This window comes from Convolutriloba macropyga, chromosome 5, assembly GCF_964194025.1.
Source record: "Convolutriloba macropyga chromosome 5, txConMacr16.3, whole genome shotgun sequence".
Lineage (NCBI taxonomy): Eukaryota > Metazoa > Xenacoelomorpha > Acoela > Convolutidae > Convolutriloba > Convolutriloba macropyga.
The window spans coordinates 57,350,337-57,370,178 of NC_134472.1; the positions used below are offsets into that span (position 1 = coordinate 57,350,337).

The following is a 19,842-nucleotide window of genomic DNA, read 5'->3' on the forward strand; positions in this document are numbered from 1 at the left end:
TTTGTCCGCTTACGAAACAGTGTTTTAAATTGGCCAATCACAGCTTTAGAATAAGCTTTATTACTCATTTTACTTAATTTGTTGGTTACACACACAGCAGGATATCTGCTGTATTGAAAACTGGTGTATTGAAAGTGACATTAAATTAAATTCTGACAAAGTAACAGAACTGGAGATTTTTAAAGGCGAATACCAACTAGTAGTAAACGATCGGATTGTCCAGAAAGTACGGTCTCAGAAGGACCTTGGAATCATTGTAAAGGAAAATCTCTCCTGGAACGACCACGCAGAGGAGAGGTGCAAGAAAGCTACTGGTGCATTCTTCCAAATTAAGAAAAACCTTAGATTGAAAACCAGTCAGTTCTTAAAACTAAGTGCCTACTGCGGGTATGTCATGCCCATTCTCTCATATGGAAGTGAAGTCCTTCTTCTAAACAATGCTGCTACGAAAATGATTGAATCTGTACAAAGAAGAGCAACAGCGTGGATACTTTCCGACTCTAAAAGTAGCTACAAAAAGCGATTAGAGACTCTAAAGATTCTACCGGTATCCTTATATTTCGAGATGAATGATCTACTACTCCTCTCTTCCATTGTTACGGGAAAAGTAGATATCAACTGGCAGAAGTACATATCGTTCTCAGATTCGCGAACCAGGTCGTCTACTAAAACTCTCAAAATTAATGCAAATGAAAATCTCAAGACTCGGCAAAAGGCGGACTTTTGGTATAGGACATCAACCCTTGCAAACCTGCTTAGTACCAGTGTTGACTTATTTCACGACACAGAAACTCTGAAAACCCGACTATCAGACATCTACTGGGAATATTTTCTGGAATACTACAACGAACTGACTTCTTGCACTTGGCATATCAGATGTGGATGTCCTATTGGTACTTGTTTTGTACAGAAACGACTTAAAACTACTCAAACTGTGACTATTTGAATTGATATGGGTCTAAAGAACACGTGAGTTTACTCTAAAGTCCATATTATTATTATTAATATTTTTTTTGGCCATGCCTCAGCGGCCCGTGGGACTTGATATGAATCTATCACAACCGAATAAATTATTACGGCCGAACATAATTAAGTCGAAGCTTCTAATAACACTACTTAAATTATATAGTTCCGATTTCGGTCATTTTTACGCCGTCTTGATGAAATCTGTCGGACAATTGGCTTGTCTTCTAATTTGTGTGTCGGCTAATACCCCTAGCCCCGTAGGCCATGCCTCAGTGGCCTGTGGGGCTTAATATGAATCTATCACAACAGAACATGTTATTTTCATAATAACAATTGTGTGTTCTCAAATCTGATTAATGTCTCGTTTTCGGCGAATATTCTCTTCGGCTAGTTTTCCTTTTGGCCCAATTTCCTAGCACCCTCAGAAATAACAACAGACCGCAGTGTTAATAATTATAATTATTTCAGGCAAAACTCACTAGTAACATGTAACATGGCCGCTGTATGGCCCACAGTAGAAATTTGGCAGAGAATTAATATAAAATACGATACTAAATTGATTTTTAAGCTCTGATTGGCAAATTTGAAACGGTATTTCGTAAGCGGGCAAATATAAGGCAGCATAAGACCAATAATGACCAACTATAAGACCAATAGTGAAAATCTCGGCTAAATTTCTAAAAATTCATAAAATTATTTTCTAAAAAATTCTTTTATATGAAAAAGTGCTAAAAGTTATGTTGGTAATTCGCTTAAAATGCACTGAAATTTAAAAGTTACTACACATTTTCCAAAATTCGGCTCATTTCAGCGCATTTCTGGCATAAAATCAGAGCATTTCGTACATGAAATGCGCTGAAACAGCGTTGAAATCTGGATCAGATTTTGCGCTAAATCAGTTTAATCGATGTAAGGGTTGCGATACAAACTATAATTCTGAGTTCAACCTAATGGGTTGAGGTTAATACGGGTTCCTTAAGAACAAAAATTTGGAGTTGTGATGAAGTGTTAAATCTTAAAATAATTCTCACCATGAAACAAAAAGAGCCCTTGTTTGAATCATAACAGATCTCTTCTACTTTGGGGCTGTTGTTCCTCAGTTGAAAGACGTGCGCGGTAAGATCATTCTTATCAACACTGGTGGAGGTCTATGTAATAATGGGTCCCAGGGTCTGTGCAAACGAAGTGACACAAACCCATTAGGTGCCTGGACAGATGAGACAGATGCAGATGTCTGGACTCCCGACTGCAACCCGAGGAAGGCTAGAGAAAATAATTTTCGCTCAATTTAAGAACCGTACTTTTTCTTACTAAATTGAAAGGTGCTTCGCTGACTGCTCTACCACTATCATCCACGACCACAGTAATTTTCTGGACCAAAAATGATAGTTTTAAAACATATGAAAATCGTCGGAATGTTCGATGAGTGCAACCAAAGCCCTTACGTTTTCTCTTCCGTATAATTGGCATGTTCGTTATCTACACATAGGAAGTTACCTGTACGTTTCAATTAAAACGTAGGAAATCTTCGTGAGGTTCGGTTTTAAACGTAGGAAACTGAAGGTATAATTGGCTTTAAACGAGAAGAAGCCATAGGGGAAAACCACTTATATACTTGATTTCTCATTATATATCAAAAGAAATTATCTTCCATTTTTCTTTTCATTTCAACTATTATTCAATCTATACTAAGTTTTTAACAACTTGAATGAGTAAATCGATTCAAAAATTTTGGTTTTTATCTCGATTAAAAAAAACCAAAATATTGTTCAGTATTTGCTTTTTTGCCGGATAACCCCATTTGTAAATTTGCAGATTCAAAAATTGGACAAATAGTATTATAGGCCGGAAACCTGTATCACCATGAGTGGTTCTGATGTGAAATGCAGATGACTCAATCGTGTTGTGAGAACTGTAGCCCAGAGCTGTGTGAGCTGCAATTGATCCGACGTTGTGTGATCAACAAACTGTTCCAGCTCAGTGTCGTGTGAACTGCAAGTGGTTGGGTTTTGAGCTTCAACCATTTGCAATTCATACAACTCTAACGCCAAACTGGCTACAGTTCCACAACACGTTTGAATCAACTGCATTTTACATTTTAACATTGACAAAATCGCCCAAAGTGATAAACCATAGGGCCTGTGACAATGTTCATCGAATGTTAAAATTTAAATATCTACAAATGTGCCATATCCGACAGAAAAGACAAAAACTAAACAAGCTGTAAAATGACATTAGTTCGAACATTGCTTTTGTGTTGCTTTACAGTTCAAAATAAGAAAATCGAATACCATTGAAACTTTTGTTGAGCAACACATATCAAGCAATCTATCTCAAAAAGTAAAAAAAAAACATTTTGAATTTGGAAACTTTAAATTTTCAATTGGTGGCTACGCTGAATGAATCTTCTCAAATTCCAAAAACAGGGGAAAGAGTCATACTTAAAAAAGTTAAGAAAACATTATATATACCTCCCATCTAAGAATTGTTTTAAATTGCGTTTATGTTTAAGTTTCAGAAAATCAACTTTGGAAAATTTTGTTCTTAAACCATATGTGATGAATAAGTTAAGAACTCCATTGAGAGTTTGTTGGTTCATGCAAACGTTTTTTGCACATGGAAAATGATTTTTAGGAAAAAACTAACGAGAAACGGTTCTACTTCTTTTCACCTCTATTCATTTAACCCCCTATCATTTAACCCCGATTTATTCACCCCTCTATCATTTAGCACCTCTAGCATTTCACCCCTCTATCATTTCATCCCGCCAATTAGCAGTCGACATTAAAAGCATGTTTTGTCATAATTAAGTGGATAAATTAATCCCACGTTCGATTCTGATAGTTCCATATCAAGTCCCACGGGCCGCTGAGGCATAGCCATGGCCCGCGAGGCATGGCCAAATGAGTATATTGCTAATTTAATAATCCTGATTTTCTTGAAAGATTAAAATTGGGGTGAAATGATAGAGGAGTTAAAAGACATAGGGGTTAAGTGATACAGGGGTGAATAAATCGGGGTTAAATGATAGGGGGTTAAATGAATAGGGATGAAAAAGCGGGACACCAAGAAAAACATGGTTCTAGCAAAAGATTGGTTTTTGATTAGTTTTTTTGAAAAATAAAAATGAATTTCGAACTGTGAAAAATGATAGTTTTGGTTCCAGTGGACAGTTAACTTAGAATTTTTTGGCTATTTCGGATTGTGAACAATAAAAATTTTGGCTCGTGTGTGCCTTGAACTTGAATTGGTTCGGCTATTCCCAACTGTGAGCCATCACAATTTCACTTCTAATGCCTCGTGAATTTGAACTGATTTGGCTAATTCTAATATACGAAAAGATGAAACAATAGTAATATAAAATATAAAATTCGGCTGCACTTTTTTTGTTTTTAAAGACATCGATTAAGTCCTAGATTTCATTGAATTCGAATTGAAAAGGCAACTATTTAACTGGTGGCTATGATTAATTCGGTTCCGATTAATTGAGTACTTGTATTCGCCAGTCTCTCATTTACCCGCTTTTCGCTTATTATTTATAATCACCTGTAGTATCATCTACTGTTGTCTTTTTAAAATAACTAATGAAATCTTTTAGAGGGCTACGAAGACCATCGCATGCTCAAAGAGTATTGAACAAATCTTGAAAAAAATGTAATTTATTTATAGTGAAGATCCATTACGGGTTCTTCGATCTTCTGGGCCGCGGTCTTTTTGCAAAATCTCCGAAAGCAATTACTTTAAAATTTTGATTGCGTGAGATCTAATAGAATATATTTACAGATAAACTTTCCTCTGAATAATACTTTTATCTTGTAAGATTTGATATGACATCTTTAAATTAAACATTCCTCTCACTAGAAACTTTATTGCGTACGATATCTGATAGGATGTTTTGTTACTTGCTTCATCGTGAAACTGACCAAATCATGATTTAAGATGCTCAAAATTGGAGTTTCAAAAATAAACAGCCTGCTTAGTGCAATCAGTTTTAAAAACTTTTTCCCTTAATGACTTGTGTCGTCAGTCTGTCATCTTTTTTGGTATTTTTGAGGAGAAAAATTTGTGTAAAAGCAAGCACAAAAAGATTTTCAAGTTTGAATTAACCGTTTTAGGAGTCTTGTAATTTAAGCAACGGCTACATTGTTGTGAGCGAAGCCCAAATATTCTATCATTATTTTGTAACTCAATATAAAGTGCATTTTACTTATTTGGCAAAAATCAGTCTATTAGTTGTCTAGACTCTAAACAGAGCCACCTCGTGACGCACAACCTCGGTCACCTCAGTTTGGTCACCACCCTCAAAAATATGAGTTTTTCCCCATATTTCAATTAACTGTTTAGAAAGGCTCATGTGACGAATACATAGCATCCCTCGAAGCAAACATGATGGCTGCCAACGAATCCTCTTCAAATCCTCCGAACGAACAGCTTTTTTACTTCACATACACAAGTGCCAACAATGGACACAAATTGGCGGGTCCAGTTGCTTACGCAAGGAAGGTCAACCCAGACATTGAACAGTTTCTGGGATCTCTAGAAGCTCCTATGAGCTTGGGATGTGTCAACATGGATTTCATGAATATCGATTTGGCCAGATTGATCTATAATATGAACTTCTTTTCAGTTGATTCTTGGACGCAAAATGTAGTTCAGGAAATGCAAGCCGTGATTGCTAGAATGAAAAGTTTAAAAGAACTACTTTAGAAATACTGCAATGATAATCATTCTTTGATTTACCACATCTAAGACACTAATTTGAAGCGTAAACAAAAAAATGTTGAGAAAAGACAGGGTTTTCAAACGTTCCGTTTAACTCAATTACTGGTCTGGGAAAAATGATCAATGTGATTTCAGGAACTTCTCAAGTAAAAATTTGTGAGCGCAACCCGTTTTTAAAGTTCGACGCGTATGAGAGCAAGCGTTGAGCAATCAAACGAGGCTCAAATAATTTAAATGACAGTCCAGTAATTTCCCACCACCACGAATAACCCCCTATTCGGATTTTTTGTTTTTGTTCATTCTTTTATTTGCGTTTCCTCTGCACAGAAATTCTAAACATCATAACAATATATCTAATCAACTTGAAAGATAATATAAAAAGTACAAAATTACTTCAGATTTTAAATTTTACAGGGAAACAGTTTTTCAACATTAAAATTTATTGCAATTTTGTATATATATATTAATGAAATTAGATGACCTAACGGTTAAGCAGTTCACCGTTTTGGAATACAATCTTTTGAAGTCCTCCAATCAATTCGTTTGAGCAACGAAAGAGTGAACCTTTAAATTTGCCGAGAATATTAAAGAACTCAAACATTGACATAAAACCGCTGTTTAAGTCATGATTAATGTTGTAATTAAAACTGTTACTGTGGACTGTTAATGTAAAAAAAATGTCTTCAGGAAGATATATTACTCGGGCCCATCATTAGATAACTTTTAGATTTTCCAATTTCACTAAACTTTTGCAAAATTAAAAAGCGTCTGTGTTGCAGAGTAAGCTGCTCTCTACAAAAATATTTTAATGCTGAAATGAAACGAGAGAACATTTATAAAACAAATTCCATAAAAATTAATGAAAAATTTTATCGTCCATCTTTTTAACTTCGATCCGTTAAATAGAACTCTTTCTGAAATTTTTGGCTCAGGCCAATTTGATTAACTGAAAAACTAAATGTTTTCACAAAATGACAAACAATACAGCACAAAAAGAGATGATTTAAAACTACCATCTAAGTTAATTTCATTCTAATTTGAGTTTTCAATTAAACAAGGAGGCTCGGTATTGTGCGATTGCACATAAGGTTCCGACCCCACTCATCCACAATTTTGGCATAATTGTGTACCAAATGAGGAACAGATAGAAAAACCCAAAATATAACTTAAACAAAACTTAAAAACAAAGTCAAAATAGCGTCAGATAAAACTGACGCTAAACTAAATAACTTGTAATTTTTCAGAAAAGATAAGGGACCAGTCCATAATAAGGCTTGGTAACAATTAGACAATAATGAACAGAAACAGTAAAATTGAAAAATTTGTTATTTTTTAAAAAAAATTATTAATTTTAAAGTACTGAAAACCATTAGAAATCAACTAAAATATCTCATAGGTTTACAACTATCAATGCTTCTAAAAAAGGAATTAAGTACTGTCGGTATTCAATTTTTTATGCGGTTACAAAAGGAATAACAAATAGACAATAAACAAAAAATCAATTAAAACTTGCCAGAAAACATTTTTGAAGCCGTAAAGCTGTCTTCGGCCTCAAAATATTAATTGCATCTTCTTCGAACACTGATAATGTTTTATGTGACATCTCAATAAGAAACTAAGTGACAATTTGACGAAAAAGAAGAAAGTCATAATTAGGTAAAAGTTGTATATTTTTTTCGAAAAAAATTATTTCGAAAGACATCAAAGCCATTAATTACAAAATGGAATATTTAAATAGGCTCGTTTATTCTTCTAAAAGAAGCCATGGAGACCTGCAATTATCCAGAATATGTCCTACATCTACGAAAAGAACGTCAAAGATGACAAAAAATTGAAAATTAATTTACTTCTTTTGTGATAAACGCGCGTCCAAACCAGTAAATTAGATTTTGTGGCGCCAATCTTGTCTCACACTTTCCCTTGAGAACAGAAATTTCATATTTGGGGTGTAAATAACGAGATTCGGTAACAAACAGGCAATAAAATGAACATAGTTGCGAAGCTACAGTGTTTTTTTTTGGGAAACAATTGTTTTCAAAGTCATGAAAAACGTCAGCTATCTACTAATATCAGAATATCGGCTCATGTATTTTTCCATGAAAATCCATATAAACTGGGTCATAGCACAGGAAATTTCATCCGAAAAAAAACACAAAGTAAAACCGACAGTTTAAGACAAAATTTAAAAAATTAAACTAAATCCTTCCAGAAAGTAGTGTGAAAGCCATTAAAACCGTAATCTATATCTTTAGGGATTTTAAAAACATCAATTTTGATTTTTTTGAACGACAATATTGTCAAATAGTACCTTTCAATGACGTGATAAAGTCACAAAACTAGAAAACATGAAAATTGTGTAAATACATAAAAGTAAAAAAAAAATGTGAAAACTAGTATTATCAAAGCCAGAAATTCAACTTAAGCGCTAAAACCTAAATAAAGATTGAACTCAAATTCCGTTTAAAAAAAGCATTTTTCATTGCTGACACTAAGCTATAAATTGGCCAAATCAGGAAAAAAATTGGAGGCAAAGTTCAATAAGACATTTTTTAAATAAAAATCAAAAATTTTTAAACGTCATAACGACCGTAAGCTTTCAAGTAATCAACTATAAACATTAATTTGGAGATAATTATAAAGTCCACTGGATTTATCACTATTGAACCTTGATTTGAAATGTTCTGTTATTTAATTATTAAAAAATATCGTCTTTTTTTTAATAAAGAGCCTACTGATTACAATCCTTTTTTTAGATTGTAACCATCCAAGATAGGTCCAAAACTAGCCTTGCTAATGCTGCGCGTCTATTAAGAACACTTAATTTTTCGAATGTCATAGATATAGATTTTTTGCTTGTTAAGAAATCAAAATGAATGCCGCGTTTTTGATTTTCAACGAGTAAAGTTAGCAAAAAACGGCAAAGTTTTAATTACAGAGCACTCTCAACAGAAATTGAAGTAGAAATAGCCCCCTTTTGATTCTACAACAGATTGTGTTGGCGGTTTTTGGGTGTGCGCTTTCTGCAAATTTAATCAAAGTGGACTAAAGAAACTTATTTTGTGCTGTTTTTGATGAAAAAGTCTGAATTTTTAAAATTTTTGCAAGAATTTTTGACATAAAAAAAATAAAATAAAATTTTCTGACAAAAGTTTTCGTCTTTGAAAACAAAATCATCAACACTTTCTTTAAAAATTTTAACAAATTTTAGCAAAATTGGCAAAATTTCTGTCGAAAATTCCGCAAAATGTGAACAACATCAAGGGAATTCAGTCTATTTTCTCTAAAACTTTAATCTTCGATAACTCCCTGTAAAAAACGAAAATAAAAAAAACTTTTTTTAATTCCATAATCTACGCTGGACAAGCTTTCTAATGATATCAGTCTCAACTCTCTACGATGATTATATCGATCGGCCAAAATTATCTGAACAAAAAAAACCCATTTGAGTATATAGTTCCTCCCCCCTCAAGAGGGGTCGTAACAAAAATGTGCGTAAAAGTTGGAAAAATCAAGTTATAGCAGTATAAGAGGAGTCAGTGTCTATTTTAAAAAAGATGAGAGTGTCAATGCAGCGAACAGCAGCATCGACTTTTAGCTCCATTTTTTTAAAACCCATATTGTCATCTGTTTTCATCCAGTTTTTTTATTTCCGCGTGCCAATTATATAAAATTTAGAAATTTTCCAGCAACACTTGTCATTTATGTAAACATATTTACAGTTATGTGCCGTTAAATTTATGCTTGGGTATGTGTGCCTCCTAAACGCTTGAATTTTACAATTTGTATGAGCTAACAAAAATATAAGTGCTGTGGGTAGAACGGAAGCGACAAGCTGGCTTTTTTCCTTACGTAAACGATATTCTCTCCAAAGTTAGTCAGTTTCAAAGATAGAGGATCAAAATATTTGTTGTCATGTCACAGAGTAATCCAAAGAAATGACAGGTGCAAAGTTAACAGAACAGATAATATTAAAAACGCTTTTTCGTCAAAAGCAATTTTTAAAAAAAAAATCAGTCGCCCAGGAAGTTGTTAAACAAATAAGCAAATTTGTGAATATTTGGCAAAATAAAAAAAAGACAATTTCTACAAAATTTTTAATTTTAACTTAAAGGGTTAAAAAAGGTTAAACAAAAAAAGGGGTTGAAAATTCATTTCTTTGCATAGACAACAATCATGACGTTAGATCCAGAAGATTCTTTATGATAGAGCAAAATGTTAGTGGAATAGAAGCAGTTTGATGTTAGTAGAACTCTACTAATTTATCCCCCATCTTTGCCGTTTTTCACCACTTCGTTTTTTTGGCTAATATTGCAAATATCTGAAATAAGAGAACATATTACACATTAATATTGTATATCAAGAACATAAAATTTGAGCACGAATAATAGAAGCTACTGTGTTGATATTGGAGATAAAAGCAAAAAGTTGAATTTTCAGTCAAAATTTATATTCAGTGCTTGCAAAGATCGCATCAATTTGCTGCACCAGGATCTCAGTTTACAAAATAAAAATTCTTTTTGGTTTTTTTCCGGAAAAAGATTAGTTAAATATAAAACCGTACTTAACAATAATTGGTAACTCTCAGGAAATGCGTTTCGGCCTGTGTTGATTGAGACTACGCCAGATTTTGAGAAAAAAGAGAAAATAGTGGCAAAGTTCAAAAATTTATCCACATTCTTTTAAAATAAAGTATTCAATCATAAGAAACCTTAGATAGCAACTAAAAGTATTGTCTAGGTTCTCCTAAACAGGCCAATGGAATCTTTGATTGTCGAGATTAAGTCATTGGATTACAAAATGCATAACAAATGAAAGCAAAACATAAGAAGTCCAGTAGATTTTACAAAAAATACTTAGTCAAAATGAAAAAACCATGAGCCTAACTCTGAATTAATAATATATGTTTGTTTGGCCTCAGTTTTTTTGTAAATAGTAGCTGCTAATAATTGATCCCCGATTAGAAATTTTGTCAGTAATTAACATAAAAATTATAAATGTGAAAACATTTTAGGAAACTTTTTCAATGTAAGGATCCATGGTGAGATCAAAATCAGACTTGATAATGCTGCAACATTTCCAACTGTTTTCGGTCAAGAGACCTCGTTCCTTTTCTATGACAAGTCTGTAGATGCTGTTCCTTGGTTGAAACTGTTTTTTGGGCAATTTTTGTAGGCTTGCCAGTGAAAATTGGAATTTTCGAAGCGTTAAAGCTTGGTAAACATTGAAAGAATAAAGAAGCTTAACCATTTTTATAATGTAAGTGGAGACAATAGGAATTACATTTTTTAGAAGTTAAATATTCGCACTTTTTTGTGTCAGTTGCCTAAATCAAAATTTACTTCAAAAAAACTAACGAGTAAAAGGCAGAAATTGTGCTTTAAAAACCTTTTTGTTTCATTGTGTTTTTTCGCTTATTTTAGTCCTATTTTTGTGACCATCGTAAAATTTTGATTGCATTCTTTAGTTTTCTATTTACTGCATTTTTTATATCTCCTGGGATAAAAACAATACTTTTTAATTAACATAGAAAAATCATGAGCAACCCATCACTGATTAATCAAAATATCTAAAGTGAGTGCGCACGAAATGCATCACCGCTCACGTCATTCTGAGGTCCCAAACAGAAACAAGCTTGTCCAGACCGTCTCAGAGGGACAAGTCTGATAGCAGTCTTTTGTGCACTCATGTCCAGATATTCGTGCGTTCATGTCCAGACTTTGTGTGTTTAAGTTCAAACGTTTTTCGATGTCTCCTACTATGTAATTTTGAACGCACGACGCACCCCTCGGGTGTTCATCTTCGGTCGGGGCATACCTGCTTCCGCTTGGGACCTCAATCTGGGCGATGATCAAACAATCCAATCATGGAGTATTTAAAATTTTGTTTTTTGCTTTTCTGCCGCTTCATCAATTGTTGTTTTTAATTAAAAATAATTGCTTATAAATATTCCAATGTTTTCCTCCATTGATTCATAAAACTTTGTTTGTTCCTTTTTTCCTAATCAATTAATTTGTCAATTTCTTTTGATACAGATTTTTCCGAATTTGACTCGGGTTTTTCAGTCGTTTACGCCCAAAATTTCGATTGAGATTGCAAAATTGAACAATCAAGGGTTCATTTTGTTTCGTAAGGTGACTCAAGTAGGCAAGCAGCTAGTCGCTTAAAATCACGTTCAGCAAACTTGCAAAATTCAATGCGATGAAAAATTATAATACCATCGAGTGAGATGAACCCTTGGAACTGGTTCATACTCTGCGAACATCTCAACCTCGGAAACTGACCAGTCGAAATTACAAACATAGAACTAAATGACGCTGAAGTAAATTTAACAATGTCTATTCTATTATTACATCTAAAGTACGCTCTTTTATATTTCTAGTATTCCGTCTAAAATATAATTTCAAAAAATCATCCAATTTTTTACATAGACTGTTTTATTGTTTACCTAAAATTTTCTAATCAAAATATCCAAAGATTGTAATTTAAAACATCAAATTCCAAATTATTTTTTATTTTCGATAAACTGTAATTCTTTTGCTGCCTCTCATTCTTATGTCAAGTCAGAATATGGTGAAATTGGGGGAAAAGTATCCCTCCCAAATGGTGAAATTGGTGAAATGGTGAAAGGATACTCCAAAGCTCTATTGACAATCAATTCAGAAATTAAACATCCTTCTGTCCACACGGTAACTCACCAACAACTTGCAGTTAATTAGAGCACTTCCAATCTGAGACGGTATCTTTTATTGAACTCAGTTTGAAAAACTCGCTTTTGTTTCAAATTAGATACTTCTTTTCAGAAACCGGACTAATTGCGCCGAAAAATGTCACCTACTTCACTTTCTTTACTCTAGTCCAGACCAAATGATCATCTCGTAAATTTCTGGCAGAAAAATGGTTACTTTGCCAGATCTGCCAGAAAACAGCTATCTTGCAAGATTTGTAGGAAAAAAGGTCCCATCGTTAAAAAAGTTCAAAACAATCGAAGAATGTTATTGAAAAGGTAAACAAAATTCTCGAGACTTTATTTTTGTATGTATACAATGTAGTTATACAATGAATCAAAAGGAAGATGTGCGAATTTTGGTTAAAAACGTACTTCACTTTGAAAATTTTATCTAAATATGCTGACCAGTAGGAAAAAAATAATTCTGTAGATAGGAAAACTGGAATTATAAGGAAAAGTTGGAGGAACAGTTTTTCATTTACGATTTGATTATTGTACCTGTCAGGGTTGAGATAAAGCGAAGCGAGTTGAATTTAAGACGCCGCCATCAATTAATGAGGTATCGAAAAATGTACTTTAATAGTTTTGGTCAACATATGCAAATTGAAGAACATCTCAAACAACCGATTTGTTTGTCAACATCTGTTGAAATTTGTCATTATTTGTGCTCTGAAACGTATAGCTTGCAGAAAAGATACTAGCAGATAATTTCGTATAGCAATTTTAGGGAGAAATATAATTTGAAAAATCATCTAACTACATCCTTTTGAAATACGTAATTCAGATCAAATGTCGGCATTTTTAAAAACTTCTTCTCTTTGTTCTACTCTATCTTTTTTTATTTTGTAGATTTTAAATGAACGGCTAAAAAAATGAAAAAAACTATTGCTGGGCGGAAAAGAAACGCCGAACACATTTTAATCTTTGAAACTGGTTCATTTTCCTACTTAAATTTTAAAAAAAACTGAAAAGAAAGTAAAAATCTTCAACGATTTTACTTAATTCTCTATTCTGTTAGTTGTAACTATTGGACCAGCTAACTATTCTATTCAAACCAAATCTATTTTAGTTAAAATCTTTGCCAATTTATCAGTATTACGACTGTTGGGTACTCTTGTAGTGCTAAAGGCAACCAACCTAATTTTTTTTCGTTGAACTTTAAATTTAGTCATTTTGTATAGAATAAATGTCAAAAAATCTAATAACCTCCGTATTCTGCTAGATCACATAAACCGATCTGGTTCCGTTTTTTGACTCCGTATTTTTTTGATGACCAGTTTTTGTAGCAATGGCTGTTCTAAAAAACTGATGAAGATTCTTATATTGTGACTTTCATAGTATAATATAAAGTTAACCCAGTTTATCACACAAACAAAACACAAGAAATTTAATCACATAGGAGCTGTATCATAAACAAATTTTTGCTGGGTAAGTTCTGAGAGGACATTTTAAGCGATGAAAATTTCTCCGAACATATTAACCAGGTTGAACAAAATATCGACTACTAATTTATTTAATATTTACAAGTAGATAACATGCAAAACTTTTAAAATACTAAACAGCTAAAATATCAGTCGATTTGCATCAAAACATATTTTTTTAACTCCGATAAATTGCGTATTTGGTCACCGCAGATACCTCTGCGTAATTGCTATAATGGTTGTAGAAAAAGTTGTCAAGTCGGATCTTTTTCGCATCTCTTTTTTCAATTGTGACTTCAACTGGTCTGCCCTCCATCTGTTGCTTCCAAACCAGAATCAATGCAATAACATCGAAATCGTCCTGCAGCTCAAAAATTGTATCCAGCTATTCGCTTTTCCATTTAACCTTGAATTGGTGAGTTGGGGATAAATTCAATTGGGATATCATTGAACAATCCGCTGCGCTCTGCTGACAATCCGAATGATGATATAGGATAGTTTTTTTGGGAGCTTTTCTGTTTCTGCTGGTATCATAATTTGTTATGACTTTTTGATATAATAGCACATATAGTCTTGACGTTCTTTTATTTTTGGCGCTAAGCATCAAAATTATTTAAAACCTTAAATAGTTCATTTTGTTATTTGTTAATATTACTAAATTTCCTTTATAAAATGCAAATCTTTTGATTGTTCATGCCTCATAATTTGTTGTTTGATTCGTTGTCTGTTCATGAATTCAATTTCCTGATCTTTACCGCAACATTAGTTTATTCTTTTCTGTTTATAACTAAGTTTATGATCAAATTGCTGGTGAAAATCTGCATTCATTTTAATTTCATTCTTTTGAACTCTAATGCAATGTTCAGTTGACTCTCTTTTGAAAGTAACATTTTGCCGACCAACTCAAGCATTAATAAGTCAATCATTAGAATTTCGTCTTTCGCTGAGCGAATTACTAGATTTAAATAGCGACGTATATTTGCGGAGCGAATACTACCAAAAAGTTGCTTCGGAACTAAATAATTCTATCAAATAGATATTTATGCGATTTCGAACCGCGAAATCACCCAAAAAACAGTACAATACAATATTGGATTTTACGCTGAATTTTTTATGTGGAGCATGACATCTATCAACCAATTAGTTCATGCGTAACCTTTTGCTTTCAAAAAATGAGACTTCAGTGGTTCTAAATTATTCCCGGAACAAAATGTTTATCAAGGTCGGGGCATAGTTGCTTCCACCTGGGACCTCAATCTGGGTGATGATCAAATAATCCAATTGTGGAGTATTTAAAATTTTAAACGATGAGCCTTTTTTGCTGCTACGATGCAAAAATCGCGAGAGGGATTCCGCTCAAATTCACGTTGAGCAAACTTGCAAACTCTGTACGATTTAGAGGATAATACCATCGAATAAGATGGAGTCTTCGCACTGGTTCAATTTCTGTGAAATTGCTGAAAGGATACTCCAAAGATCTTTGGACAATCAAGTCCGAAATTAAACATCCTTCTGTCCACGCCGTACCTCAACCTGCAGGCTATTAGAACAACAATCTGCAGTTGATTAAAGCACTTCTCGTCTGAGCCGGTATCCTAACTAACTGAGATTGAATTAAATGAGTTCAAACTCTTATTGAACACAGTTTGAAAAACTCGCCTTTGCTTTAAAATAGATAATTCTTTTCAGAAACCAGACTAATTGCGTCGTAAATTTGTATATTGTTATCTACTTCACTAGTTTTTTTACTCTAGTCCAAAACAAATGATCATTTTGGAAATTTTTCTGGAAGAAAAAAAGTTACTTTGCGAGATCTGCCAGAAAATAGCTATCTTGCAAGATTTGCACGAAAATGGACCCATCGTTAAAAAAGGAGCCATTTTTTTCGGGGCATGCTTGCTTCCGCCTTGGACCCCAATTCTGATGATCAAACAGTCCAATCATGGAGTTTTTAAAGTTTTGTCTTTTACTTTTCTGTGGTTGCCTCAATTGTTGTTTTTCAAAAAATTAATTACTTTTCAATAATCCATTGTTTTCCTTCATTGATTCATAAGACTTTGTTTGTTCTCCTGTCCCGATCAATTAATTTGACAATTTGTTGTGATACGGATTTTTCTGAATTTGACTCGGTTTTCATACTCGTTTACCCCAGACTATCGATTAAGAATGCAAAATTGAACAATCAAGTGTTTATTTTGTTTCTTAAGGTGACTCAAATAGGAAAACAAATTGTTTTCATGATGAGCCTTGTTTATTGCTACGATTAAAACATTGCGAGAAAGTTTTCGCTCAAAATAGCGTTGAGCAAACTGCAAAATTCAATGCGATGAAAAAGTATAATACCATCGAGTGAGATGAAGCCTTCGAACTGGTTCATGTTCTTCGAACATCTCAACCTCGGAAACTGACCAGTCGAAATTACAAACTTAGAACAAAGTAAACTTAAGTAAACTTAACAATGTCTATTCTATTTTTACATCCAAAGTACGCACTTTTATATTTCTAGTATTCCGTCTAAAATATAGTTTCAAAAAATCATCCAATTTTTTACATAAATGTTTTATTGTTTACCTAAAATTTTCTAATCAAAATATCCAAAGATTGTAATTTAAAACATCAAATTCCAAATTATTTTTTATTTTCGATAAACTGTAATTCTTTTGCTGCCTCTCATTCTTATGTCAAGTCAGAATATGGTGAAATTGGGGGAAAAGTATCCCTCCCAAATGGTGAAATTGGTGAAATGGTGAAAGGATACTCCAAAGCTCTATTGACAATCAATTCAGAAATTAAACATCCTTCTGTCCACACGGTAACTCACCAACAACTTGCAGTTAATTAGAGCACTTCCAATCTGAGACGGTATCTTTTACTGAACTCAGTTTGAAAAACTCGCTTTTCTTTCAAATTAGATACTTCTTTTCAGAAACCGGACTAATTGCGCCGTAAAATGTCACCTACTTCACTAATTCTTTACTCTAGTCCAGACCAAATGATCATCTCGTAAATTTCTGGCAGAAAAATGGTTACGTTGCCAGATCTGCCAGAAAACAGCTATTTTGCTAGATTTGTAGGAAAAAAGGTCCCATCGTTAAAAAAGTTCAAAACAATCGAAGAATGTTATTGAAAAGGTAAAAAAAACTCTCGAGACTTTATTTTTGTATGTATACAATGTAGTTATACAATGAATCAAAAGAAAAATGTGCGAATTTTGGTTAAAAACGTAATTCACTTTGGAAATTTTATCTAAATATGCTGACCAGTAGGAGAAAAATAATTCTGTAGATAGGAAAACTGGAATTATAAGGAAAAATTGGTGGAACAGTTTTTCATTTACGATTTGATTATTGTACCTGACAGGGTTGAGATAAAGCGAAGCGAGTTGAGTTTAAGACGCCGCCATCAATTAATGAGGTATCGAAAAATGTACTTTAATAGTTTTGGTCAACATATGCAAATTGAAGAACATCTCAAACAACCGATTTGTTTGTCAACATCTGTTGAAATTTGTCATTATTTGTGCTCTGAAACGTATAGCTTGCAGAAAAGATACTAGCAGATAATTTCGTATAGCAATTTTAGGGAGAAATTTAATTTGAAAAATCATCAAACTACATCCTTTTGAAATACGTAATTCAGATCAAATGTCGGCATTTTTAAAAACTTCTTCTCTTTGTTCTACTCTATCTTTTTTTATTTTGTAGATTTTAAATGAACGGCTAAAAAAATGAAAAAAAACTATTGCTGGGCGGAAAAGAAACGCCGAACACATTTTAATCTTTGAAACTGGTTCATTTTTCTTATTAAATTTAAAAAAAAACTAAAAAAAAGTAAAAATCTTCAACGATTTTACTTAATTCTCTATTCTGTTAGTTGTAACTATTGGACCAGCTAACTATTCTATTCAAACCAAATCTATTTTAGTTAAAATCTTTGCCAATTTATCAGTATTACGACTGTTGGGTACTCTTGTAGTGCTAAAGGCAACCAACCTAATTTTTTTTCGTTGAACTTTAAATTTAGTCATTTTGTATAGAATAAATGTCAAAAAATCTAATAATCTCCGTATTCTGCTAGATCACATAAACCGATCTGGTTCCGTTTTTTGACTCCGTATTTTTTTGAAGACCAGTTTTTGTAGCAATGGCTGTTCTAAAAAACTAATGAAGATTCTTATATTGTGACTTTCATAGTATAATATAAAGTTAACCCAGTATATCACACAAACAAAACAGAAGAAATTTAATCACATAGGAGCTGTATCATAAACAAATTTTTGCTGGGTAAGTTCTGAGAGGACATTTTAAGCGATGAAAATTTCTCCGAACATATTAACCAGGTTGAACAAAATATCGACTACTAATTTATTTAATATTTACATGTAGATAACATGCAAAACTTTTAAAATACTAAACAGCTAAAATATCAGTCGGTTTGCATCAAAACATATTTTTTTAAATCCGAAAAATTGCGTATTTGGTCACCGCAGATACCTCTGCGTAATTGCTATAATGGTTGCAGAAAAAGTTGTCAAGTCGGATCTTTTTCGCATCTCTTTTTTCAATTGTGACTTCAACTGGTCTGCCCTCCATCTGTTGCTTCCAAACCAGAATCAATGCAAAAACATCGAAATCGTCCTGCAGCTCAAAAATTGTATCCAGCTATTCGCTTTTCCATTTAACCTTGAATTGGTGAGTTGGGGATAAATTCAATTGGGATATCATTGAACAATCCGCTGCGCTCTGCTGACAATCCGAATGATGATATAGGATAGTTTTTTTGGGAGCTTTTCTGTTTCTGCTGGTATCATAATTTGTTATGAGTTTTTGATATAATAGCACATATAGTCTTGACGTTCTTTAATTTTTGGCGCTAAGCATCAAAATTATTTAAAACCTTAAATAGTTCATTTTGTTATTTGTTAATATTACTAAATTTCCTTTATAAAATGCAAATCTTTTGATTGTTCATGCCTCATAATTTGTTGTTTGATTCGTTGTCTGTTCATGAATTCAATTTCCTGATCTTTACCGCAACATTAGTTTATTCTTTTCTGTTTATAACTAAGTTTATGATCAAATTGCTGGTGAAAATCTGCATTCATTTTAATTTCATTCTTTTGAACTCTAATGCAATGTTCAGTTGACTCTCTTTTGAAAGTAACAATTTGCCGAGCAACTCAAGCATTAATAAGTCAATCATTAGAATTTCGTCTTTCGCTGAGCGAATTACTAGATTTAAATAGCGACGTATATTTGCGGAGCGAATACTACCAAAAAGTTGCTTCGGAACTAAATAATTCTATCAAATAGATATTTATGCGATTTCGCACCGCGAAATCACCCAAAAAACAGTACAATACAATATTGGATTTTACGCTGAATATTTTATGTGGAGGTTGACATCTATCAACCAATTAGTTCATGCGTAACCTTTTGCTTTCAAAAATGAGACTTCAGTGGATCTAAATTATTCGCGGAACAAAATGTTTATCAAGTAGAACAAAAATCTTTACCGACAAAATATTTACTAATTATACGTAAATAACATGCCAAAATTCTCAGATAGCAAGCTAGAAATTGCTGTTGATTCGTAATAAAAAGCGTATTTAGTCACCGTGAATACCTCAGCATGATCATGATAATTAATTCAATAATGGTTCTAGAAAATGTTAATAAGTCGGATCCCTTTAGCATCTCACTTTTCAATTGTGACCTCAACGGGTCTGCCCTCCATCTGTTGCTCCCAAAACAGAATCAATGCAATAACATCGAAATCGTCCTGCAGCTCAAAAATCGTATCCAGCGATTCGCTTTTCCATTTGACCTTGAACTGGTGAATTGGGGATAAGTTCATTTGGGATACCATCCGAGCTGTGATCGAGTCTATAACTTGTGACATGAATGCTTTCAGAATAGAGCGCTCTGCTGACGATCCGGGTGACGGTATCGGGTAGTCTTTTTCGGGATCTTTTCTCTTTTTTGTTGGTATCACAATTGTTATGAT

General features: G+C 33.1%; 1 protein-coding gene across 1 annotated transcript in view; it reads left to right on the plus strand.

Annotated features, from left to right (window-relative positions):
* LOC142340428 (uncharacterized) overlaps nt 1-5,794 on the plus strand; it is a 30,011-nt gene extending 24,217 nt beyond the window's left edge. The window contains exons 3-5 of the mRNA XM_075391003.1: nt 136-893; nt 2,035-2,228; nt 5,311-5,794. Coding sequence (XP_075247118.1) covers nt 136-893; nt 2,035-2,228; nt 5,311-5,673 — 1,315 coding nt within the window. The 3' untranslated portion in view covers nt 5,674-5,794. The remainder of the gene's footprint in view (nt 1-135; nt 894-2,034; nt 2,229-5,310) is intronic.
* The last annotated feature ends 14,048 nt before the right edge of the window (nt 5,795-19,842 follow it).